This window comes from Cibotium barometz, chromosome 44, assembly GCF_041138505.1.
Source record: "Cibotium barometz isolate CiBa-2024 chromosome 44, ASM4113850v1, whole genome shotgun sequence".
Taxonomy (NCBI): Eukaryota; Viridiplantae; Streptophyta; class Polypodiopsida; order Cyatheales; family Cibotiaceae; genus Cibotium; species Cibotium barometz.
Window position 1 is genome coordinate 40,578,554 of NC_141089.1, and position 25,971 is coordinate 40,604,524.

At 46.2% G+C, this 25,971-nt stretch overlaps 1 protein-coding gene across 5 annotated transcripts in view; it reads right to left on the reverse strand.

The window, feature by feature from the left end:
• Nucleotides 1-815: 815 nt before the first annotated feature.
• FANCM (DEAD/DEAH box RNA helicase family protein) overlaps nucleotides 816-25,971 on the reverse strand; it is a 125,229-nt gene continuing 100,073 nt past the window's right edge. For all 5 annotated transcript variants that reach the window (XM_086782567.1, XM_086782569.1, XM_086782570.1 and 2 more), the window contains 14 exons: nucleotides 19,078-19,191; nucleotides 18,799-18,992; nucleotides 18,587-18,717; nucleotides 18,257-18,317; nucleotides 18,071-18,141; nucleotides 11,202-11,251; nucleotides 10,925-11,090; nucleotides 10,667-10,794; nucleotides 6,499-6,834; nucleotides 6,366-6,417; nucleotides 6,006-6,245; nucleotides 4,066-5,368; nucleotides 3,752-3,901; nucleotides 816-2,184 (listed from right to left, as the gene is read on the reverse strand). In XM_086782567.1, the coding sequence (XP_086638693.1) occupies nucleotides 1,542-2,184; nucleotides 3,752-3,901; nucleotides 4,066-5,368; nucleotides 6,006-6,245; nucleotides 6,366-6,417; nucleotides 6,499-6,834; nucleotides 10,667-10,794; nucleotides 10,925-11,090; nucleotides 11,202-11,251; nucleotides 18,071-18,141; nucleotides 18,257-18,317; nucleotides 18,587-18,717; nucleotides 18,799-18,992; nucleotides 19,078-19,191 (3,639 nt within the window). In that variant the 3' untranslated portion in view covers nucleotides 816-1,541. The remainder of the gene's footprint in view (nucleotides 2,185-3,751; nucleotides 3,902-4,065; nucleotides 5,369-6,005; nucleotides 6,246-6,365; nucleotides 6,418-6,498; nucleotides 6,835-10,666; nucleotides 10,795-10,924; nucleotides 11,091-11,201; nucleotides 11,252-18,070; nucleotides 18,142-18,256; nucleotides 18,318-18,586; nucleotides 18,718-18,798; nucleotides 18,993-19,077; nucleotides 19,192-25,971) is intronic.

Consider the following 25,971-nt stretch of genomic DNA (forward strand, 5'->3'; position numbering starts at 1 on the left):
TACCCTCCACAATCTTGCATTCATATATAAAACAAGAACTTCAATGCTTCTCTATCTTTTGCATCAAAGAAATCTCATTTGTAGAAGAACAAAACCTTAATATATAGAAAAATGTTTTAGAAGTGTTCATTTTTGTTTGTCCATTCCATGACTACAAAAAAAACAAAGTCTTCTACAAAGCTCATTTGATCATATTTTGAATCTCCCTTGGAAACCTAAAAGCCCCCAATTACAATAACTCCTCTTCACTTTTGAGCTAAATGTATATTCCTCTCACAACTTTACCTCTGACATGGGGGCCAATGCACCATTCGACAGTGTGATACCAATGCGTTCTAGGTTAAGGCCCTCCACAAACTTGCACACAAACAATTAAGATAAATGCCACTCCTTTTTGCAGCAATAAAAACCCCATATGTGAAGAAATGGCTACTCATTAAGCTTGGAAATATTGGCAGGTAAACTAACACTTAAATCAATTTATATATATACATATCTCGAGAGATCCCAGGTTGAAGTCCCATTCCTCACACTTTCGTGTTGTCATATGGATCATGTGGTCCAAAAAGGCTCTCTCCACCTCATCAGTCCCAAATTCAGGACATCATGGCCCACCACCCAATGGCCTCATCCTCACAACAGACTATCGACATCTCTAGCCTTCTTGTATCACCCATGATGGACATCTGGGATGGGCCATTGACCGGCATACAGGGTTGATTGACTGTTTTATTCAGCTCTCCCATATCCCATCAATTTTTGTACTCTATACCTGGCATAGTAGGATCTAGATTTTTCATCTTGTATAATCTCGGAGTCTGAGATCTTAGCTTTCAGTGTTTACTGTTGATTTTTCTTTTTTTCATCCATAACAAGATTTCATGGACACTTTGTATACAATCATTTTGTTCTCATAGACCCTTTGGGTCTTTTGAGGATGTTAATATATAACTCTGTCTTTCTGTCTCTCTCTCTCTCTCCATGTGCATGTGCATGTGGGCCAATGTAACAAATGTGAGATTTCTTAGCCCACTTATACACAAATTGACAAATGTGCACCGACAGGGTATTGCACCTACTTGTTACATACATATGGAACCCATCCATCTGTGTGTGCATGCAGGCATGTGCGTGTGGTAGATAGAGCCAGCCATAATTTTCCTAATCTACTTGTGTTATTGCCTAGTGTAACTTCTAGTCATGACCAGACCAGACCAGTTTACCACCTTACGTACAGCTAGAGGCTCATAGAATAGTTGTTTGTTGACAGGCCCACTTGCTATAGGACCATGCACATCACAAGGCATTCTTGGGAGGCCAGCACCTCCAAAAAGAGCTTTCAATGCTTTTGCTTTTTCAATGTAACAGCACTGCTACTGAGAAACCTCCAAAGTTGTCATTTTCAAGCACTGATACTACTAAGCAGCAGTCAGGTAGACATGCTCTAACATCAAAAGATGGTCATGGCAACAGTCACCTAGACATCCTCAAGATGGTCTGCACCGATCCTCCTGTGCTTGTTTGTTGAGCTCATTACAACTTCAATACTCACAATCAATGCCAAGATTAAATGATGGGAAAAACTCCAAATTTTCATCATGCATTCTGTACACCTCACTATCCTGAGCACCCGACTGCACACGTGAAACTGCTTGCACTGCCCCAGGTTGAGAAGCAGCAACTCCTTGCAGGTGGGAGCGCGACATCTGGGCAGCCTCAACTTCCAATGCATCCAAGTCAATTCCCAAAAACAGGTCATCATCAAAGTGTCCAGGTATGCTCGGCACATGCCTGGCAGCCCACCACTCTTGCTGCTGAAAGCTTAGCTTTCGCTTTCTCTCATGTATCTTAGTTGCTGATTGCAGGCTGCCCGGATGCTTGCACGGGCCACTTTCTTTCTGGCTGCTGCAAAACCCTTCACAATTTTTGGCATTCGAATTGAGACTGATCTGGCACGCTCCATGATTTTCCATCGATGGAGTTGCTGACAAGTTACAGGCAGGGCCTGCTAGGTTCTCACCTGAACCTGGGCCAACTTTACCATGGCTGTTTGAAGTCCCTGAAAGTCTGCTTTCTGAGCTCAGAGAGTTCACATTGTCAGACAGAGGAGTCTTGGTTCGCCGCAAACACTGCATCCAAGGAATCAAATCTCCATTGAGTGGCGACTGTGTTAACAATGATTTTCTGCAGTAAACAAAACAGTCAGTTAGCTCAGCTTACATTGCAAACTCGAAAGAAAGGAAGAAATGAGGGTATTGCGGTTGGCTAAGAATCTATGAGCTATCATCATAAAATAACCATGATGAGGAGAGACTGGATCCATCACTCCCAAATGAGTGGAAAAGCCATCAAGTCATGTAGTATACTGGACAGCAGTAGGTAGTGTGCACCTGTCTCAGGTTCTTATGTGTCACTTTACTGTAAATCCTGTGATGAGACTTGTTGCAGTAATAAATGCATTTGACAAGTGTCTAGGTATATGAGAAAAAGAGAGAGATATCATAAGAAGTGATGAGTCTCTTGACATCCCACCAAGTAAGCGGAACACATGATCCACATGACGGCACCGAAGTGCAGCAAATAGAGCTTGAAACAGGAAACTCTTGTGATTGGGAGCCCGATGTGCATGCGCTTGGATGCACATGCACCACACACACAAGCTGACCACATGATCCACACAACGGCACCGAAATGCCGGGGATAGGACTTAAAATCACAATTTCTTGCTACATAACCCTGCTCCCTATTCCCATGCCCCCAAGAACCCACCCTGCTAAACTAGTTGCCAAATGTGTGCCGCACAACTGTGCCGCACAACCTACCCTAGATCGACCAGCCAGCCCTCCAGATGATATAAATAAGTGGCTGATGGTCAGATGGGAACATCCACTGCCAGATCTGCAGTCCAAGCAAGGAGCAGCAGAGGCAAGCGTTAAATCAGCAAGAAGGCAGCCCAATGTGCGGACATGCACAAGTATTGGGACAGCAAGTAACCTTTTGTTCATGCATATGTATGGCTGGTCGGCTGGTCTAAGGTTGTGGTTGGCTGTGGCTGATCTGCCAGCACACAATCTGGCACGTCCAATTGGCCCACTGCCAATGAATGCCACACTTGCACACCTGCTTGAAGGCTTCTGGGACTTTTGAATGGTGCTTATCCGACCTCTAAGCCTACTTTGACCACGTCCAGACTCCACATGGCACTCGTGTAAGTGATGCACATGACATCGTCATCATCTGGCTCTCTACCTCCACACTACCCAACATTCTGCATGAAAGATGTGAAGTGTTTGGCGAACCGCCATGGTCCTCTTGCCTCCTTAACCTCCTCATGAGTCTATCATTGTGTATCTATACCTCATGCAAGAAAAGTGCTACACATAGCTGACGACTCTGCGAAAAGGACCAAACCACTCTCTCAATAGACAAATGAAGCAGCACTCTAATCCCAAGGAAATCCAAGTGCATGTGAGACATGAATTCCCAGGTGCTCTAGAATCCGGATAAACCCTTAAGCCATCATTATCAGAAAATGGTCTCCATTGCGAACTCATTCTAGAGGGGAGTGTCTCATGCTATATCCATGTTCTACAAAAATGAGAGAGAGAGAGAGAGAGAGAGAGAGAGAGGCCTGCAGGAGAGACATGGGGAGGAGGGGGGCAGTGTGGCATATCGGAAGGGTAGAGAGAGAGGCCTGCAGGAGAGAAACGGGGAGGAGGGGGGCAGTGTGGCATATGGGAAGGGTAGAGACCTGTAAACAGCCATCATGTCAATGGGTTCATCAGCCCCTTGTGAAGCGGCCACAGTAGGTTCAACTTGGTCATCTATAAAATCTTGCAAAGACCCTTGGTCATCTTCACCTTCGTCTTCATCTGCAGAGACATCCTCATCAGATGAAACCCTGCGAAGGAAATACAAGGGGAGATTGACTTTAGGTAAAACCTGCCTTGAATATTTCAACAATACATGACTGAAAAGGCAACGCAGAAGTCAATCACTGAGAGGTATGGACACCGGGAGTAAGAAAGGGGGTAGAGGAGGGGGGTTAGGTATCAAGGCCCTTACTCAGCTTCTTCATCAACTAACATTGCAGCCCCAAATTGGAGCTTTTGTTTCCCTGAACGTCCAGCTGGTTGTTCATCAGGATGGAACTTTTGTAGGCACTTCTTCCATCTATCTTTAGCCTTCTGAAGCCGCCTGAACTTCTTAGGTTTGTGAACAGAACAAGACACGTCCAGAGGTTGCCTCCAATTCCCACTACTACTCAGCTGAACCATGGGCGTCTGTAACCCAGTGGAAAACTGTCCACCTTGCTCATCACCCGAAACCTTAGAAGTACTACTTGGCACATCCTTACTTCCATTGAAGAAATTTATAGCAGAAAGAGCCCTGGTTATGTCTGTGTCATGAGTACTTAACCCTTGGAGTCCATTGTTACAAATCCCATCCTTTTCAAGCATGTCTACAGCAGTTACAGAAAGCAAGGCTGCCCCACATAATTCCCGCATGTTCTCACCACTTGGCAGTGGATGGTTATCCTCATTTCCCATGGTATCAGTCAATCCATGATGGAACTGGGCAGTAGGTTGAGGTGAGTCCTCCTCTAAACCAGGTGATGACGGAACAACACCTTGCTCTGCTAAAGTGCATAGTCGTGGGCTGTCCTCGTTGAGATCGACCTCACAACTGTTTGCATACTCCCCGTCCTTGTAATTGCTTGTTAGGATCCTTTCTTCAGGTGTGGATGCCACAAAGTACCCTATTTTATGTCCAGGTGTGGATGCCACAGAGCCTACTTTGTGTGCAGGCGTGGTGGCTGGTACCGGCTCAATATTTTCGTCCCCTTCAATAACAGGAGAGCAGTTTAAGCTTCTCTGTGAGGCTGATACATGTGCCTTTGACGACTGTTTTGAATTATTGAGATGACTGCTGCATGTGTGAATGTTTGCACTATTCCAGCATTGCAAGGGACCCCGAAGTGGCAGCATAGGCGGTGGCACAATTCGGACATAACCGGTGGCATCAACTGATACAATCCCTTCACTAAGAATGCAGCTCTGAGTACCATATTGTGAAGAGTTCTGAAAGGCTTTGAGCTCTTCTCCCACACGAGTGGGAGTATGATAAGCATCAAACTCCTTCCTGGGTGAAAGATGGTCAGTATCTGCATGAGAACCTGGTGGCTTATATAGTGAAGGGTTACCAGCAAAGCTTGACAAGTCTGAATCGACATGGTATTTTGCAGCTAGAGAACCATTCTCCATTGCTGCCAAGTTGGACTGTGGGGTGGAGTAGAGAACAGTAGATTCCAAATACCTTGTCTCCATAACAGGTAGACTCCACGGTTCAGCAGGGGTGGTAACCTGCACTGTTGTTCATTCAGCCATTTTATGTGTTAGTTTCCTGAAACAATGCAAGCAACCGTGCAACCAATGCTTTATGCTAGCAGATGCTTTCTATAAAAACCAACTCAATGTGGGAAAGACTAGCACATAAAGCAACCATACACAAAAGCACACATGTCTTTGTCTGCATGTGTATGCAGCTCGGGACAGTGTGTGGTCATGTTGCACTCAGGACACAGTACAGAAGTGGCCTCCAATGATCAAGACACTTGGGACTCCTCGCACCAAGGACCAGCTTCTAGACATGGATACTCTTTTGAAGTCGTAATTCACCATATAACTGGTTGCACATAAACAGCTTGGTGCATCCTTTGCTAGTCTTTTTCCCGGAGTACTTTCAAGCAAACAGTCGGGCTCTCCAGCAGCGATGCTGAAGCACCTTAGTGAGGAGCTAACATAAACAAGAGGAACTGTATGAGACATAAGTTCCTCCAAGCCATCATGTTCTCAAGGCCCATGAAGAGGAAACTTGTGGTCTTGCATCTTACATTACAGGAAAGACTGACTTTAGAGCCTTGACACACATGTCAAGATTATTATTGATGTAGAAGTAAGGGTTTCAGCATTCATAGACCATATCATAAAAGCAGCAAGATTTACCTCGCCATGCTGGAATTGGTGCCCTTAACTCATCGTCTTCTGCAGCAGTGAATCTTTCCTCCGAAAGAACCCTCACTTCTGGGCATGCAGAGTCTGGACTGGCAGCTGGGTCCAGGAAAGTATCGGGAAGATCAGAATCAAACCCATGTGATGCATCTCTATCTGCATTGTCTTTCGGAAAAGTGACACCAAACGTAAAACGTTTTTCGCGACTGTGGATCTTATCCTCACCAGAACAGCCTACAAATCATTACAGAAGAAGACTAAGACCTTAACAGTTTCCGATTCTCCAGTGCCCCTAATGGGCAGATTTCACCAAAAGCCATTTAGGAAGCAAGAGTTGTCATGGAGAAAAAGTACCTTGTATTGTATCAGTGTCCTCTCTCAAAGCATCTCCTAGGAAGGCAGAGGCCTGCAAAAAGAAGAAAACTTTAAGAAGATGCATTTGCTTGCAAAACGTTCTTGCTAATCAAGCAAAAACAAGGCACCAAACCTGGCTATCATGCTTTCTCCTAACTTTGTACTCGTGCAGTGACTGCAATGTATCGATAAGCATGGTGATGGTCCTCTTTGAATGCCTTACTTTATGCACCTGAGTTGGGAGAAGCTGGCAGTGGGGAAACGCAATCAATGACGGCCTCCATGTAGCAGTAGCTGGCTGATGTGGTTCAATGTACCTTCTCAAAGTGAGGGTCTCCTCTACTGTCAGGCCTGTAATACTGGGATCCACCATTTGCACTGCTTTTGGTGGTTTGCTCTTCACACGAGGTACAAATTTCAGGATCGATAACTCCACCAACTGAGCCTCTGGTTTGATGGAATGTGGGACCTGCAACAGTCTGGCAATGGTTGAGTAAAGGACCAAGCTGGAGTCAGTTTTGAAGTCAAAACTCTAAAATTCTATCTCAAACGGGCCTTCTAATGCAGAAAATCACATGCATAACCTCAATGGCTTGATGTAATCAAGTGCTAGTATAGCACTCAGAGGAGAGCTAATGCAACCCTGCTCCCATGCTCAAAGTGTACTCGGCTGTCCCTGTTGACCGTGCGCTGCACGCCCAGCTCCTGGACAGCCTGTGTGCACCCACCTAGCCATTCACTCTGCCCTCCCCGACCTCCCACGAGGTGTTTACACCAGCCTCCACTCTGATCCTTATGCCTATATCCTTGCTGTGTGCTGCCCTTTTCTCCACTGCTTGTTCTTGCCTTCGTCCTGTTGGTATGGTGGCCCTGTATCAACCTCCTGTTCTATCCTTGAGCTGACCCTCTACTGTTCGGCTCAGCCAGCTCTTTTTTCCTTTTCTTTTACCTCTTGTCGTAGCCTATTGTCACATGCAAAATGCCTCATATGCAATTGCCAAGGCTAGCTGCGGTCATTTATAGGGTAGATGTGGGGTAGAAAGACTTGTGAGCCCTCATTTATGTGGGACAAGGACCTTGAATGACTGAGAGTAAGGATTTCCACAGGGTAGACGGGAAGCCAGCTTGAGCACTGATGAATGCAGAAAGTTTTTAGAAGGCTGCAAAGAGGGTTACGTTTGGGTTTTCCATTTTCTTAAAATTTTTTAATCAACCACACAGAACTTGATGCATCGGACATGACTCAAGTTCGCGACTGAGAGCTGGAGCTCCCCCCATGTGTGCGCCTGCACCTGTTCCCCTTCGCCATCACCTTCCAGCCCTGCACACTACCCCTCCGCTTCCTTCACCGTCAACTGTCCCCCCTCCCCGCTGCCTCTCACCTCGCTGCCCTCTGCCTCCCCCCTGTGCGCTCCTCCCACGTGACCTATACCCCTCCACTTTCTCATTCCCTCGCACCTCCTGCCTCCCCACCTCGCCTTACTCTCCCTTCGCCCCTGCTCAGCCCGCCTTCCGTGCACCGCCCACATCCCCCTCTGCCTTCCTCTTTGCCACCCATCCAACCCCACCTTCCTCCTTGCCACCTCCACCCTCCTCGGCAATTCTGGGCGCCGCCCCCTCCTCTGCGCCTCTCCATAGCCTCCACCACCTTCCTCTTTTTGCTGTTTGCCCCCACCTCCCCTTGTGCCATCCCCATCCCGCTTATCCTCTCTCTTCTGTTCCCATCCAGGTGTTTGCCTTGGAGAGTGATCATCCAGCCACGACGTAGAGGGGCCTGGGCATCAAGGACCCCTCCATTTAGAGCCGTGCCATGTTGGGCAAGTTGATTGTTTGAGGTCTTCTCAAGGGCGGTGAGACTTGGAAGGACTTCCTCCTGGCTAGGATCTCCACCCGCAACCCAATGCTAGGGGGCCCTTGGCCTCAAAGCACGAGATGGATTTTCACAGAGATGCAGGCATGCAGCTTTAGCCCAGCATTTGAGGACAGATTTGCAGCCAGTCTCTTGCGTGCTTGGGATCATCTAAGCCAGCCCTGCAACAGTCAGCTCCAGTAGCCTGCGAGGAGCAGCTCCGGCAGCCTCTGATCTGGAATCCCATGGTCCATTTGCCTAGTGGTCACATGCTCGGGGCTCGTGAGTACAAGCCCCGCTAGGTCACTTGGAGATTGTCTTGCATTCAGACAGCTACCCCCAGAGGCTCAGGAGAGAGGCCTTATTGGGATCTGGGGCAGAGACCGCGACTTAGCCTCGACATCAACTCTTCCATCCCTCTAGAGTGGCTGACCCCGATAGTGGATCCTTCTCCCCCGCAGTGGGTGGGATTGTTTACCACGCACGGTATATCCCTGGCAGTTCATGGGGAAGACGAGCACTCCGCCTTACTCCCCTTCTCTATTGGGTTTCATGGCAGATTGGAGAGATCAGAGACCCCCTTAGAGAACCTTAGGGGATGCACCTTGCAGAAGGTGAGGGTGATTGGTTTTCAAGTACATGAGTGGCATATCGACCCTCCATAGGCAAAGGTGGCCAGAGAGATACTATGCCGGCTATGGATGTGGGAGGGCTGGCCTATTATGAGTCTCCAGTGGGGCCTGGGAGAGTGAGCATGGCAGGATCCAAAGGATAGAGAGGAGTCGCCTGATACCCCCTTCTTTGCTTACACTACACGGTGGGCCACAAGATTGAGATGTCAGAGGTGGAGAGCACTCCAACAGCAGCAACACATTGGAAATCCCAAGGCCTCCCGCCGCATTTTCTTTCAGATTTCTGGAAGTGGCTGTGGGGTAGTTTTCAGAAGTGGAGGGTCACTCTTTTCATGTGGGAGCAAGCACATAGGAGCTTAGCAGTTGGCACTTGATTGGCCATTGGGGGTAAACCAACATTATGTTAGAGGTGTGGCCATCCGTAGGAGTCTCAACGTCACTATCTTTGGGATTGCCCAAAGGCTCAGTAGGTCTTGCAGAGGATGTTTTTTTTTTTTCAACTGGCTTTTGGCCCAAGATCCTCCCATAGTTACCAAATTTCACCATCCGTAGACAGCCACCCGTAGGCACTTACTTATCCACCCATAGGCAATGCCACTGCGGAAGCACCAAGGGGGGTTTTTGAACCCAAGTCCTAGGCAAACACCTTCACCATCACCTCATTGGCAGTCTTGTAGAGGATCTTACACATTTTCACTATGGATCGGGCGCCCACTCGTATTGTTAAGTGGGGCACTATTGCTTGGGCCACTGAGGCCGCGATCACCATGTTGTATGAGGAGGAAGGTGGGGGACTAGCCATTCAGGTCTCTCACCTTTGTATTTCCATTGTGCCAATTCCAACTCCGCCTACTGGTCGCTGGACTCCAGGTTCTTGCTAGAGATGGAAGATTTGCAGTAGTATAGCCGCATGGCATATATGGAGAGCTTGATGTAGTGAAGCCATCGAAGGTACCCTCACCCCGTCAATGGAATCTATCCGGAGCATCTGGATCATTATCATTCATACCCTTCGAGGTCAATGGGAGCAGCTCCAAGGTGGCTCAGACCGCATGAGGAAGCGTCGGGAGGCCTTCCTCAAGATCTGGCGGCACGGTCCCTTTCTTACAGATAGTGGTGGGGAGCCCACTTGGCATTCCAGACCACCTAAGTGGTTATTTCCCCCTCCCCCCATTGTATGAGATAGCGTTCTTCTCCTAGAGTGGCCAGCCGGAGGAGAAGTGCATCCTCCCCTTTGTTCTCTTGACTCTCATTCCCCATATACGGACGGATTTGTACTCAGCCATTTTGGCTGTTTTTCTTGATAACTAAAATAAGGATCTTTTTCCCCCGAAAAAAAAAAAAAGAGGGTTATGTTTGGGGCTGATGCAAGCAACAAGGCCCAACTGAGGGCAGTTTGGACAAGTCATGTGTATCCCTGCCTACCCTGGGTGCCAGGCCACGTCTGAACCCAAGACATGGCCAACACTCTTCATAGGCTGTATGTCTCCGGGTACTCCAAAGGCATGCACCCAAGCTACATCCCTATGCATACTTACATGGCATCTGTTCCTTTGTGACTAGGACTATAAATGTCTGTACTCTTTACTAACTTGAACCTCAGTGTGCCTCAGTAGACACGGCTCATGAAATCTCATGTCTAGGACCGATACATGTACTGGGAAACAGTTAAACATTAGCATTTGATCTTCTTTTTTCAAGATTTTTACACACATTAGCATTTGATAATTTGAATCAGGTGCTGTATAAATGAGAGATTAATAGCCAAAAAATGGATGAAAATCTCGATTAGAGTTAGTATACCCAGTTGGAAGTCCTACCATACGAGGGCTGGAATGAAAGTTGAAGCTATGTACACCGCCATTATGCATGTGCTTGCCAAGAACTTTGCTTTTGGCCTGCTTTTTCAAGTACCCTTGGACCTCTGCTCCTTCACTCGCTAAAACTAGTGATGATCCGTGTCAAAGAAATTATTCCAAAAAAATGGGTACAATTATTGAAATAATATTTCTTTGGAAAAGAAAAATACTCTCAAAAAAATATTGGTTTTCTGAAAAAACGCTCTCTCTTTAGGATATTGACTCGGCCATCACGTTTCCTCCCAGTTCTTCCCATCCGCTGTATCATTCGGAGAGGCGAGATGTTTGCGTCAAAGCAAATCACAAGGTCCACCTCCATGATGTCCAACCCCTCTTCAGCAATCGAGGTTGCAACTATCGTGTTAAACCCGCCCACACGGAACTTCTACAGGCATAACAAGGAGGAAAGTTAGCCTCTCTACAGATGAGCTAACCTTTCAATTTATAAATCTGTAATATCGTTTTTTGTGATGAGTTTGGTATCTGGATTTGTTACCTGCAGCACCGATTGTTGCATCTTTTGGCTTTGACCTTTGGAATTTTTACCTGCAAAATCAAGCAAGCATACAGTAATATACTAACGAAAGGCACTGCGCACACAATACAACAGATAGAGATGCTAAACTTGTTCTGTATACAGCAGGGTAACTATAAGCTCTCCACAGACCACGCCCAAGGATTATCAAACCTAAAACCGAAACCCTAACGAGGTTATAGACCCAACATCATCGTATGCATTGCATGACCACGATGGATTGTGGCTAGCGAGACTCATCACCCAACCATAGGTTCAGTGCCTCGAACCACCCCGAGCCTGAGGTCTAATTGTCCATGAGCCTACTTGGTACCGATGGTAGCGTCCCATACCACTAGGCCAAACCACCCACCTTGCAGCTCCATGGCCACAAGATCTTGCATTCTTCCTTGGTAGCCCCAGTCCACCGCGTGACTACTTGACCTCTTGTGTCTAATAAGTAACCCCAAGGTCACTTATAATCACCAGGCTATTATTGGCTCTTGCTTTATTTATAAGCTTTTAGCCATTAATAGCCCTAGGCTATAATTATAAGCCCTTAGCCAATGTAGATCTCTTCTTGCTATTGCTCTTAGCCCACGTGTGAACCCTTCAGGTCCCCATGCCCTAGCTAAGCCTTAACCCTAATCTTGGGTTAATCCCAAGTAGAGTTGCAATGAAACGTGTTTCATTCCATCTGAATTAAACGAAACGTTTCATTGGAATGAAACGCGTTTCTTTCATGTTGCCTGGGAAAACTTACGATTTTCAACGTTTTCTATCCAAAGAGCACGTTTTTCGAGAAAAAAACGTCTACAGGCAACTAGGAAAGTGATTGAAGGAGTTGCCTTGCACAAATCAGCTCCTCCCGCACTTCCGAGGTTCTGTGCCCGCCATCTCTCAGGTTGGTTGTGCTGATTTGTGCTTTTTTTCTTCGATTTTGTAAAAAGCACACAGATTTTGAAATTTGGGAGTTTTCATGCCAGGGTGCCAATTCAGCCCTGCTTTTGTTAAGATGCCTCGCACTAAGGATGCCATGTGGGCCCATGTCACTCTTGTATCTAAATATGGTGGTTCAGGCACACAAAAGCGGAAATGCAATTTTTGCGGGGTTTGCTCAAGAGGGTCCATAATCCGTGTTAATGTCCATTTCACAGGTTTAACCGGGGAAGACATTGGTGCATGCAAACTTGTGCTTGCAAACATCAAAGCCGAGCTACAAGAATGAAAAAGACAACAACTGGCAATACGCGATTGTGGGCCTGTGCTTGAGGATATTGGGGCTAGTGAGGATACATGTGATGCATCAAAGAGAACACGGTTGGGTTCAGAGGAAGATACACAGAGCCAAGCAGGATTTGGGGGTGCTAGTAGTTCCACTCCCATGACAACACGAACCCCTTTCCCCGCAGCACCCAAAGCCTCTCTAAAGAGAGCAAGCATGCAAAAGCAGGCAATTAAAAATGCAACTAGGGAACTCACTAGGCTTTTCATCCAATGTGCTTTGTCTTTTCACATTGTGCCATCCCAACAGGGAATCCAACCACAAAGTGCAACAAGCTCTACCATAACAACCCTAGCACAACTCGACTATCATACCAAATGGCGTCCTACATTAGTTGTCAGCAAACACTAGTTCACTAAAAGCACAACCAAGTCCTAGTGCCATGTACTTCCAATACAACAGGCCAACCACAAGATCTCCATGTCCAATCCTCATCTAAGACTGAACGGAGATTGCCGTGAGTGTTTGCAATAGCGAAACCCCCCCATATAGTTGACCAATATATGAAATTTCAATATGTATAAAAAGCAAAAAGCTATGAGAACAAGATTATGGCCCTAATTTTTGAGAAAGATTTACTAAAACTCTAATTTTTGGCAAGAAAAGGAAAAACCCTAAATCTTATGTCCATATTGCAAGCAAATCACGTGTATGGGTAGAGGAGAGTATGGAGAATAGAAAATATCCATTTTCTTTTAAAAAAAATGATGTAAACCCTAAATTCTTGGAAAAACAAAAACATGCTCAAATCAAACAAGAAATAGTGCAAATGGAAGCTTACATGAAGAAGAATCATTGCATGTTTTCATACATAACCAATAGAAACTTATGTCTACTTTTAGGGCAAGCATAAACCTCCCCATCAACTTTTGCGTATGTCCCATGTCCTCAAACACCCTGAAGACAACATACAGCTAACAGCCACTTGAACCCCACCAAATTTGGATGAACCAAAGGTCTATGCAATCCCATTAAAAGAGATCCTAAAGGACAATGGTTGTAACATATTCGACCTCTAACATGTCCATGGGTTACACCGCATCAAACAAGTGAAAATCCACATGACTCCCCAGTCCTAGAATAAAAATAACCCCATGTAAGTGCATCCACCCTGAGTATCAAATGGTCCAACTATCAACTTGTCTAGACATTCAGTCTAAGATCGAGAAGCGAACTTCTCATCTCTCTCATATACAATTTTGATGCATCAATTTTTTATTTCGCCATCACGAGAGAGCGTGTGAGGAATCACCCTACCAATAACATGCCATGCTCGGACAACCAAGAAAGTTCATGTCTTGTTGTCCCTCACAGACCAACACTTCTCCTCATAGTTACCGTAGGTTAACCATGCCAAAATTGAGTGTCCTAGAAAACCACGAAACCTCGGGAGATCCTAAATGAGAATACACTCTGGTGTCCCATACAACCAGAGCACACCTCACATAAAACCTCCGTTAAGCATGATCATAGGTGGAATTGCCAACTTTCCCCCCTACAACCTAGCCTTGACAAGGCTACCGAATTCCCCTCTAGACACCGAGGTCAAACCTTGGGTCAACTTGGGCGTCAATCTAATCCATGCAAAGTCAAGGCTGAAAGATAACGCCATGTTCACACCCCAATCTGTGTCTCTGGCTCTTGTAATTAACTCCACTGGCTGTCTATAAGCCATACGGAAATCTCAGCCTAGGCATCCTAGAGTATGACCATCACCACAAGATTGCCTAACTCGGCATCCCGTCTTGGGTTAAGTCAACACCCAACAAGACTTCCCATGACACCTGCCACCCAATGGCTATCTGGATGATACCAAGGGTTCATGGTAAAGCTTGAAAGATACCACCATGTCACACCCCAAGCCGTGTCCCTGGCTCCTGCAGTCAACTCCACTGGCTGCCTATAAGTCATACGGAGATCTCAACCTAGGCATCCTAGAGTATGACCATCACCACAAGGCTGCCTAACTCCGCATTCCGTCTTGGGTTTAGTCAACACCCAACAAGACTGCATGCGCCACCTACCACCTAGTGGCTATCTGGATAACACCAAGGGTTCATGGTAAAGCCTGGTGTGACCTCTTCACCGTTTTATAAAGAATTGTCTACTTATGTGGAAAAGTAAGAGCATGCAACAAAACTAGATTCTAGCACAGTTCGGAAAAGACCTCAAAAAATTAAGGACTGTTGATTAGGGGTTTTACAAAAAGTAATTGAAAACAAGCGTCACGAGCTAGGGTCTGTGAAGTCAAGACTATTCAGCCATTCCTAGACCCACCAATGCGTGTGCGAATTCAAACTTGAATCCCACTCAGCCAAAGCCTCCTGACACCATGTGACAACCCCATGTTTATCAGTTGGTGAAGGCTTGGAGGACCCAACAAGTTTGGGCACGATGCTATCCTCCCTCACGGGAGCCTAGATGACCCGCTCCTGGTGATTTTCCAACCTTACTGCTGGTGGTGGGTATAATCCGAGCCATCCTGGTGGCTTCACTTGCTCAAAGTCATCATCACCAACCAACTCCACATCATTACTATCGGATGACTTAACAGAATTACTGCCCACTGACTCCATTTAGTTCTAGTGCACACTAAATGTGCGTGTCAACTTGGAGAAAAGCAGTGGCAGAAAGGTGACGGGTTACAGGCCGGAAAGAAGTGAAAGGTTAGGAGAAAAGATTTTAAGGTAGATGAGAGGGTAATGACGAGGTTTTCAGTAGTGGGAGAAGGTGTTGACAATGTAGTCCAAGTCTGCACAAACTTGCAAGTATGATCCAACAAAGAGGGCAAGGTTGAATTTATAGGAGCAAGTGCGTTTATAAAAAGGTAGCTTTAATTTTGTGTTTTCTTAAGAAGTTAGGGCTTAAAAAGACCCTCTTAACTTTTTACACAAGAAAAAGCTTGTCTTGCTTTTATTTAAAACTCCACCCCCCCTTTTTAGACTCAACATCAAAAATTTGATCAACTCAATGTTTGGCTTAAGCTTTTTTTCACCATGTGCCTCCTCCCCAGATCTTTGCCATGTATGGACAGCTTTCAACGCAACTATGCTCAGCTCTGCCCCTACCTGTCCACAGATGTGATACTTACATGCGGTCTGTTCTGTGCCCCCGCTGGCTGTGGACAGCACTGGCCAGCCTTATGCACTGCGGTACTCAGCCTAAACGCTACTGTGCAGGCCAAAACAGCCCATACGCTGCTGCCCCAGGTCTAACTTGTGTGCTGCCTGTGGTTGTATGCCACTTGCCTGTGCACAATCTGCCTGGTCTGCATACGCTGCACCCGCGTAGCTGCCCGACCTGTACATGCTGCAGCACTGCCCCGTTGGCTGCCCTTGGCTAGCTGGCCCTAGATTGGCTCAGCCAACCTGCATAGTCGACCCCTTATGGGCTGTTCTTTGAGACATAGCCCTACCCACCTCTGCTTCTTGGCCGTCTACTCCACCCTTTACATGTACATCAAGCTACAATCCACCCCCTCTCCTGACGCCATGCCGCCATACATTGGTTGCTTTATTGCCCATCCCTGTCTGCCAAAACAACAAAGGGCAAAAGCAAGGGGCAAAAAACTACCAACCATATCATGGTTTTGTGCTCACCGAGGAGGTGATTTTTAGCCTGCATGACGGTGCTTTTTTACCTTCTCACATGTCCATGCGCATCCCCGCAAGGAATTTCTCCCTTTCTTGCTTTCCCGCACATCCATGCAGAGTAACCATGGCTTTCTTGCCAAAACAGCCTGCATGAGGGTACTATCTTGTACATCCTTCATGCCTTGGGTTCTAGCACTTGTCACATCTAGGCTCTAGGCAATGATACCAATGTAAGGTCTCCGCAGACTATGCCCAAGGATTAGCTGACCTAAAACCAAAAGCCTAACGAGATTTCATTAGACCTGACATCGTCGTACGCATCGCATGACTTCAATGGATTGTGGCTAGCGACTCACCACCCAACCATAGGTTTAGTGCCTCGAACCACCCCCGAGTCCAAGGCCTAATCGCCACAAGCCTGGCCGAACCACCCACTTTGCAGCTCCACAACCCCACGAGATCCTACACGCTTCCTTGGTAGCCCTAGGCCACCATGTGACTACTTGACCTCTGGTGTCTAATAAGTGACCACAAGGTCACTTATATAGTAATAACCCGGCTATTATTGGCCCTTGCTTTATTTAAAAGCTTTCATGCTTTGTTTATAAGATTTCAGCCATTATTAGCCCTAGGCTATTAATTATAAGCTCTTAGTCAATCTAGACCTCTTCTTGCTAGCGCCTTTAGCCCATGTGTGAACCCCTAAAGTTCCCACGCCCCAGCTAAGCCTTAACCCTAATCTCAACCCTTATCCTAATCTTGGGTTAGCATACGCCCCTGGCCCTAATCCAAGGCGGGTCGAGACATAACAGGTACTATCTAGCACATATTTGTAAGGCCCCCTTATGAGGAGTAGCCATGTTTCAATACCGAATGGTGTAGCTATTAGAGATGAAATGGTTTGTAGGTGGCTTAGGTAGGTTTTATCAACCAAGCTACATGCACGTGTGGACCAATATTCCTATATCAAGATGCACAAAGGCCTAAAAGGAGAATTCCCAAGATATCCTGTCCATGTTTTTCCCAAGAAAAAATCCTTCTATTAGTGAAAAACATACATCTGCCCTTGGGGGGACTCCAATCCTTCGTAGAGGTACAACCCTCCATAAGATGCTCAAAAAAGAGAAGGGGGTGATCCATCCATGGCTGGCCGCTCTGAGAGGGACACTATATCCTTGGGGGAGGTCGGGGGGGAACCCACACAGGGAAGCTTATAATGCCAAGTGATATGACAATTCCTGCCAATGTGAGGAACGGGCACTGCTCCAAGTATGTAGGGAGTGGATAATGTGCAGCTAATGGGCTGTCCTGGAGGGGTAAGAGTACCCTCGATAGCCTCATTGCAAGGTGCGTGCCGAATGTGCCAGGCCACGATGCTGTTGATAATCCCCAGCTCTAGTCAATGTGGGTGTTAGGGGTCCAGGGGGGCACCGGAGCTGACAAAGCTGTGATGGTTGTGATCCTGAACTATGAGAGCTAAAGGGCAATGCCATCCCCATCCTCCTCATACAGGAGAGCTGGACCTGCCTCCGTGGTCCATGTAATGGCCCCCCAAGTAACTGCCCAGACAGTTCCATGATCAGTTGTAAAGAGGCAGAGGATCCTAGAAGCAGTGATGCTGAGACTCCTCGTGTGAAAACCGCACCCAGAGCAAGTGGCTGATCGTACGCCAATAGCCAGCCAAGTGCCTACTACAAGGCCCTTCAGTGCAAACTGCCTGTCCAAGGTGCTAGAGGAAGAGAGTGACCTTCCTAGGTTGAAACTGTCCCGCAGCCACTTCCAAAAGTCAGAAAAAATGTGGGGGGGAATGCCATGACTGCATGGGTGTGGAAGCTGCACCAAGACTTCTCGTCTTCTATGAGTTCCAATATTGCCTAAGGTCCCCGGTGTGATTATTTGGGGTTATATGACCAATTAACTCAATAAAGCTAGTAACACTATACCAGGTAATGAATGCATCCAAGAGTTGATACCTGAACTTTGGCCAATAAATTCCATTGCCTTCACATTATCTCCAAGGCTTTTAAGTGCCTCTAAAATATCCCTGCAAATATATGAAGATGATTATGCTATAAAAGAACGCCAACATGCAGTAAGTGCAGAAAAATCAAGCTGATTATAGAAACACTTGAGCATACAAGCATGGAATGGAGCTTTACTTCACACTCTCACGGAAATTCGTGAAAATAATCACCCTTGTTTTAGTGGGATCATTTGCAGCTGCATCCAAAAAAAAAACTTGAAACTGTCAAATTATAATGGAAAAAAAAAAGATAATAACTTATCCTTCAGTGAAGCTCTTATGAGCCACTTAGCCCTAGGTTATGAAGCTACTAGTGAGAAATGTCAGTGGGGGCCCTTGCCTTCGTGTCTGTTGTACCCATGCTGGCCCAGAAGGGGGCACGAGTGCAAAGCCCAACACCTCTAATATAATTACCTTTATTATGTGTATATTTTATATTTTTCAAAAGATTGGGAGAACACTGTACTGAAATGATCTGCCATTAGTTCCTGCATTTTTGTTAACTTGGGGCTAGAGGCACCATTTCCCACATGCTTCTGCATAAGCAGCTTGATCTGCTGCAGCTTCTCATTTCTTCCCATTAGTCTTGCGAACGGCCTAGATGACAAGTTTGGGTATGGTATCAGACAATGGTAGCTTTAATTATTATTTAATCACAGCAATAAGGGCACCACACACCCTGATTGCAGCTTCTGCCTGAGCATCTCGAAGGCCGGTCGGATCCCATGGCTGAAAAGCAGCTTGAATGTATGATACAGAGTGATGGTGGCTCCAAAGCAAGCCTCGACCGCCCCAAACTGTCTCGGATCAAGCCCTGGTGGAGGCGCCTGTCTGAACTTATCTCGAGCGGTCAAAAACTCGTATGGTGCGAGCTGTTGAAACGAAAAAATACTCACAGTTTACTTTCCATTATGTTGGAAAACATATAAACCCTGATATCACTAGATGGCATCTCACCCGTGCAGCATCTTTACTATAAAATACGCCAAATCCGCAAAGCCTGTTCACCAGTGGTTGCAAAACTTCGAGAAAAAGGTCCCTGATCTTCATAGAATCTGAGTCCATGGTAACCTAAAACATGAATCTTCAGACGCTTTGTTTTTATCATTGGTGATGAAACACAGTCATACATTCGCATACTGAGCCTCTAGCAGTAGTGCTCCATCCATCACACCCCCCCCCACTAGCTCAATACTTTCATAGTTTATTTCATGTTCATTTTGTCCTCTTTTTTTTTTGGACATCTAAAGACATTGACAGTTGTACATTGATTTGTCTCATAGGTCAAGTTCGGCCTCTAGTAGACATTAATACAGCTTTCTCTCTCTCTCTCTCTCTCTCTCTCTCTCTCTCTCTCTCTCTCTCTCTCTCTGCAGAATGGCAACAACACACAATAATAGGTTAAATGGATAGTATGCAAGCTGACGGAGCTGATACAAGGGTTGGAAAACCATGTAGCAAAGAACCCAAGACACAAGTTCACTCCAATGATGAGGGACAGCCTAGTGGCAATCAAGGACATTTTCCTCCAGCAACAGGAGGAAAATCCAGGTCTTAAAAAGGACCTACAGAAACAGCTGGAAGAAATAACAGCATCATGTAGGGCTGCGTGGACATTGCAGCTAGGGAGCCTTTGGAAGCATAATACTGAGTTTAAGACCCCCATTACAGACAATGCAACAGAAGATGGGGAAATATCACCACAAGCAGCCCTAGCCTTGGAGGCACATGAGCTCAAAGATGGCAGTGTTGTTAGCTTCAAAAAGGCCTAGAACAAGCCACGACTAAAAATGCAGGCCTCAAGATGGATTGTCTCATGCACTCTGCACTCAGTGCATGGTGACAAGATGGCTCATCATCAGCAATGCAACATCTGTACATTATTAGAACCCAGTAGGATGATATTTGTCGTATGCCGTGACCCCATTGTATATCCTCAATCCAGGATAAGTCAAGCACGAGCTATGTAGGTCATTCCTCAGCCTTAGCGGGTCAGTCAGTTAGGCAAGTCCCTTAACCCACTAGGAGAGAATCATTCATGCATGTAGAGTCAGTAGAAGCCTTAGGGTTTGCATTAGAAAGCACTCTGCATTTTGCATAACATGCATTCATATGCATGTGCATCACTTAGAACATCATAGAAGCCTTAGGAAATTAAGTAGGATTTATCTGGTATTTTTTCAATATTTTATAGTATTTTATTAGCATTTAATGCCATTTTTATGACAAAGGTTAATAACTTTATGTCCAGTCAGCCAACTTTGACCAACTCTCAACCACTATAAAAAGGCAAGCCTTTGTGCTTAGCAGATCATTCAGATTCAGGCGCCTTCTTCCTCAGCCCTAGGAGCATACCCGCCTGCAGCCAGCAGTTCCCCCCTTCACCTCAGGCCTACGTTTTGCCTCTTCAGCACCCTTGGGCATCAGCGTTAAGCCTACAGCAGCCTACAGTAGATCAACGCAGCTGTGCATGCAGTCCCGGGCCAGTTTCCAGCAAGATCTCCTGCGTTTTCTGCATATACAGAACCCGGCCTGTGCACAATACCCTTCAATCCTGCGTTTTCAGTTCTACCTCAGTTCTCAGCATTCCATTCATCATCCACATCTGCCCCAGCCATCTAGTGAAGGTAACACAACATTCATAAGCATTTTCAACATTCATTCATAGCTTAGAACAGTCCACTACAGTCCCTTCTCAGCCTCAGGTGTGCGTCCCTTCTCAGCCTCAGGTGTGCAACCCTTCCTCATACCCTTGCGAAGAGTGCATAGGCTCGAGATTAGTTCATTGTGGTGTTTCTACTGCCGTGTTCAGGTCAGCCAAGCTTCCGATCCTCCGAGATCTTGCATCTACAGTCCACAGTTATTCACTCTAAAGAAATAAAGCAAATATTATTCCGGTAACGGGATAGGGAGCTCTACATCTCTTTAAAGTTTGAAGTCATTAAAGTGGATTGCTAAACTCACGAAACTCAGGATACAGAAGGCGGTGTGAGACTTGTGTGACAAGATCCTTGATTACGAACACTTCCACTGCATGTTACATTGGTATCATATTCAGCTTGTCCACAAACACCGCATCCTAGCGTGAGGGCATCCTTGGATGGTTAGATTGCGTTCCGGCACGACCACCGACCTCAACATCATGTCTACAGAGGAGAGTACCCATCAGCCGGAAGATGTCTCCCCCGAAGGAGACCTTGCTCTTCCGCCTACCGCATACACCATAGCTCTACTCAAAGCTCAGAACCAGCTTCTCATAGTGTAACGTGCAGAAGCTTCGGGGGAGATCGGTAACTTCAATGATCAGAAATCAACACACTTTTCGCAACGGAATTAACGCACAAAACTGAATGAAGATGTGCAGAAAATAGAGAGAGAGAGAGAGAGAGAGGGAGAGAGAGAGGAGAGGACATTGTATTAGGTCCCGAATACCCTCTGTAGGGCCCCCACCACGAATGGTGTATTTGCTTTATTAGAATGATGCAAATCTGAAAAGAAAATACAAGAAACTTGACCTTTCTTGGTGCTGAGATAACTCTACCCTTGACCTGCAATCCTTCACCCCTTTGCGTTAGCAACTCCTTGGCTGTCCTGGCCCTTGATTGCCTTAGCTCTTGGTGAATTATGAGATAACACAATCGATTTGTGGCTTTGGTATTTATACTACCTAGGATGACCAGTAGGCCAGCTATACTGCAGTCGGTTGTCCTAAATTCAGCCCACGACTGGAAAAATCAGCAATAAATGCCATTAATTGCTGCGCATGTTTTCCTTCTTGGCTAGGCATTAGACGCATGGTTTCTAGGGGGCTTTCTACAACCAAGTTCAGGTCAGCCAGGCCTCCGATCCTCCGAGATCTTGCATTTGGCTTATCTACAGTCCATAGTCATTCTCTCTAAAGAAATAAAGCAAATACTATTCCGGTAACAGGATAGGGGGCCCTTCAATGGGTAATTTGGGACCCAATCTGGTGTCCATATCGCTCTCTCTCTCTCTCTCTCTCTCTCTCTCTCTCTCTCTCTCTCTCTTCATCTCTTTAAAGTTTGAAGTCATTAAGGTGGATTGCTAAACTCATGAAACTCAGGATACAGAAGGCGGTGTGAGACATGTGTGACAGGATCCTTGATTACGAACACTTCCGCTGCATGTTACATGGATATTGAAGCAACCAATCAATGGGTAGAAGGTGCTAAGAAAGGCATACAACCACCTCCAAATGGGTGGAAGTGGCACGTAAACAATGCCCAAATGTAGACCAAAATGCCATCATGCAAGCGCCATTGGAAGAGGAAAAATGCCAACACTCTTGTGCATTGAATGTACAAGTGATTGGGCTTCCCCTTTGAGCTTCCCCCAAAGTTGATGAGGAACAACTATGTAGACAAATGGGCGTGGATGGAATGCCATTCATTAATGTGCGGCAAGCACGTAAAGACATGACCAAGGAGAAGCCTCTTTTGCTGAAATTCAGGGATGCTCTTGCTTGTCATGCTTTTATGGCCAAACGGATTGCACTGAAAGGCACCAAGATCTACATAGGGGATTACATCACCCCTTTGTAGCAAAGGACGGTTGGCATGATACAGGTTCACGAGGCACACAAAGCAAGGAAATAGGCAACCTATCATGATGGTGAGGTCATTGTAATAGAGAGACGCCTGCATGATGGGACAATGTCTATGACACCAAGAATGTGCTTCACCTAGTAGCATGGAATTGCGATGAGACTTTATAGTCTGAACCACGTGGCTTTGCCAAGACTTACACATGGAAAGATATCATTTTTTATAAAGAGACTTATCAAAGCCCCAAAAGGGGGCTACCCAAGGTATCAGGATATGTATGGGAGCCAATGTAAAGAGGGCAATCACGCAAAACTCGGGGGATGGGGGGGTCCAAGAGGAGTGGCATAGGAGTTGTCCTCCAGCAAAAAGGGCGCCCAATGGCATCTATTCAAAACATGTGTAGCACACACACTTTTGCCTCCATCCAGAATTTGTGAGGCAAGCCTTTGCCTTTAACCATGCATCTAGCCATTTCCATTAAAGACCTATTCTTTCTCTCAGCAACACCATTTTGCTGAGGAGAATATGGCATCGTGCATTGATGTCTTTTTTTGCCATAAAAGCTTTGAAAGAAATGGACATGTATTCCCCCCCCCCTCCCTCCTCGATCTGTACGGAGGGTCTGCACTTTGCAACCTGTTTGATTTTCAGCTTGTGTCACAAAATACTGAAAATATACAAATACATCAGATTTTGCTTTCAAGGGATAAACCCAAGCAAATCTGGAGTAGTCATCGATAAAGGTTACGAAGTATAGATGCTTACCAATAGATGGTGTCCACATAGGACCACACACATCATTGTGCACAAGCTCTAATTTCCGGACAATCCTTGTTGATCCATCTTTTGGGAATGCATTTCTGTGCATCTTAACCAATATGCATCCTTCACATACATGTTTTGGTGGCAGTTCTACATGAGGCATATCCTGTACCACTTTGTCTTTGCAATAGCATCAAACTGCCATAATTTACATGCCCAAACCTGGCACGCCACAATTCTGCCTCATGCCTGGCAGGTGTAAGAGTGGTAACCACATGAGCATCATGCTCTCCTGTCAAACCTGTCAAGCTGATATAACCTACGGTACAATGTGCCGGAAGTGACCAATGCATAGCCACCTTCACGGTCTTTCACTGTGCATCTGTCGTCCTCAAAGTTCACTGCATATCCTCTTTTAGCAAAAGAGGAGACGGACAAGTTCTTAATCCCTGGCATATACAATACATCTGGAAGACATAAGTTTGCACCATCTGATGTTGTGAGGATCACCTCACCAACACGTTGAACTGGATAAGAAGAATTGTTTGCACATGTTACCCACTTACCTTTAGAGACAGCCATAAGCTTTTTAAACAAATCCTTCCATGAGGTAATGTGTTTAGAAGCACCACTGTCAAAGTACCGTGTGTCGTGTCTTTCATTGACACTAAGAGACATATGCTCCAATGATGCATCATGATTCATAATTGCAAACAAGGAAAGTCCACTCATCCTGCACAAGATTTATTGATGCATCATCTTTCCCTGCAAGTGATGAAGAAGAATCTACAGCCATGCCGCTTTCTTTTTTCTTCTCCTTTGCAAGCCTTTTTCTGCACTCATTCAAGTAGTGACCTGGCTTTTTGCAGTAGTGACATTTGCCCTTTTTCTTGGGCTTGCCTGCATCATTTTTAGCCTTTTGTGAAGGCTGTCCCGAATCAGCCTTTGGCTGAAAACCGTGTTTGGCTCTTCCCTCGCCCTTGTCTTGGGCAACAAAAGCCCCATCACTGCCACACATGTTGGAAGATTTGTTTTGTGTTAGGTGCTATGTCAACAGGGCATACATGTTCACCTGACACAACCCCATAATCCTTTGGCCACAAGAAGATTCCGGACCATGAAACTCCAAAGGAAGTAATTACTGCCATCCAATTTGTCCTCTTAGGACAAAACCTTGAACATATCGGTCATATTTCTAGCCATTTGTTGAAATCTCTTCACCAAGAGATATGCAAACACGTGCACCCAAATATGCTGTAAAAAGCACCTACACAAGCAAAATCCAAAACGCACCGGAGTGCAATGCCAGGCAACCACAAAGCCCTGTGCAAATGTTTTGCCCCGAATACAAGGCTGCAAATAAGCAATGCTAAAAATCCCCAAATTTTTGATCACCAATGGGCTGATTTGTGTGTCAATTGCACATAATTCACAAAAGCCCCAAAAATCTGTGTACTAATGAGCTTTAATTGTGCAATTAAGCACTAATTTTAAGAAAGCCCCAAATTTCTCTGTCTTGTAATTGTGCAATTAAGCACAAATTTCCGAGCCCTGCACCCAAATGTTACCCTGCACTGTTGCATGCACCTAATTTTTGCAATGAAGCAAGAAATGTACAAAAGCCCCTTGACTTGAACCAAAAACCCGTTACCTAAACGGCCGAAACCTTGATTTTGTTGGGTTTGTAGGTCTGGCGGCTCTTTGGCGTAGGCAGGTTACAACTGCAAAAATCGATGATGGCGCTACTGACAGGAGGTGCCCGTGTTGCTGACGAGAGGCGGGAAACGTGTTGATGTAGGCTATTGCAAGCGCCGACGACGAGATGGTCGGAAGGCGCCCGTGTTGCTAACGGGAGGCGACAGACATGCTAATGCAGGCTAGGACAGCGTGGGAGAGCTAGCAGCGTGCAAACTGCGACGTGCAAGCAATGGGCAGGAGTCGGCAACCTGCAAACCGGCGAGAAGATCTTTGGCGACGGATTGCTACTGGTCGTAAGGCGGCGATGCAGCGAAGATGGCGGGGCGACAGCGACCAACGAATCTCCACGGCAACAGAATGGGCACCTAGATTTTTGCCAAAATGTGGCCTCTGCCACGTGTGTGGCGGGGCTCAGCCAGCCGCCGCCACCGTGGTGCAAGCGCCACCAGTGGACCGGGCGTTGGTGGAGCCCTCAACACTAGGCGGCAAGGAGCGGAGACGGAATTTTGCAAGCAACGGAAACGGACAGCCGGGTAGTCAACGGAAGCGCACAGACGTCGACGAAAGCACAACCGACAACAGGCTGTCAGAAGGGGGAAACCCTGCTCTAACACCACTATTAGGGTTAGGGTTGCACACAGACAAGAACACACAGAGAATAAACAGCAGCAAGCACATTAAAGAGAGATGGTGGTTGATGCTCACACAAAGAAGATAGCATACAATGTGTGAAGCTTGGGGGTTGACTCCACAATATCAAAATACAATAATTGTGGTGTCCTTTCACACCTAATATCCAAGGGGCAGGAACAAGTGTGCCCTTGGT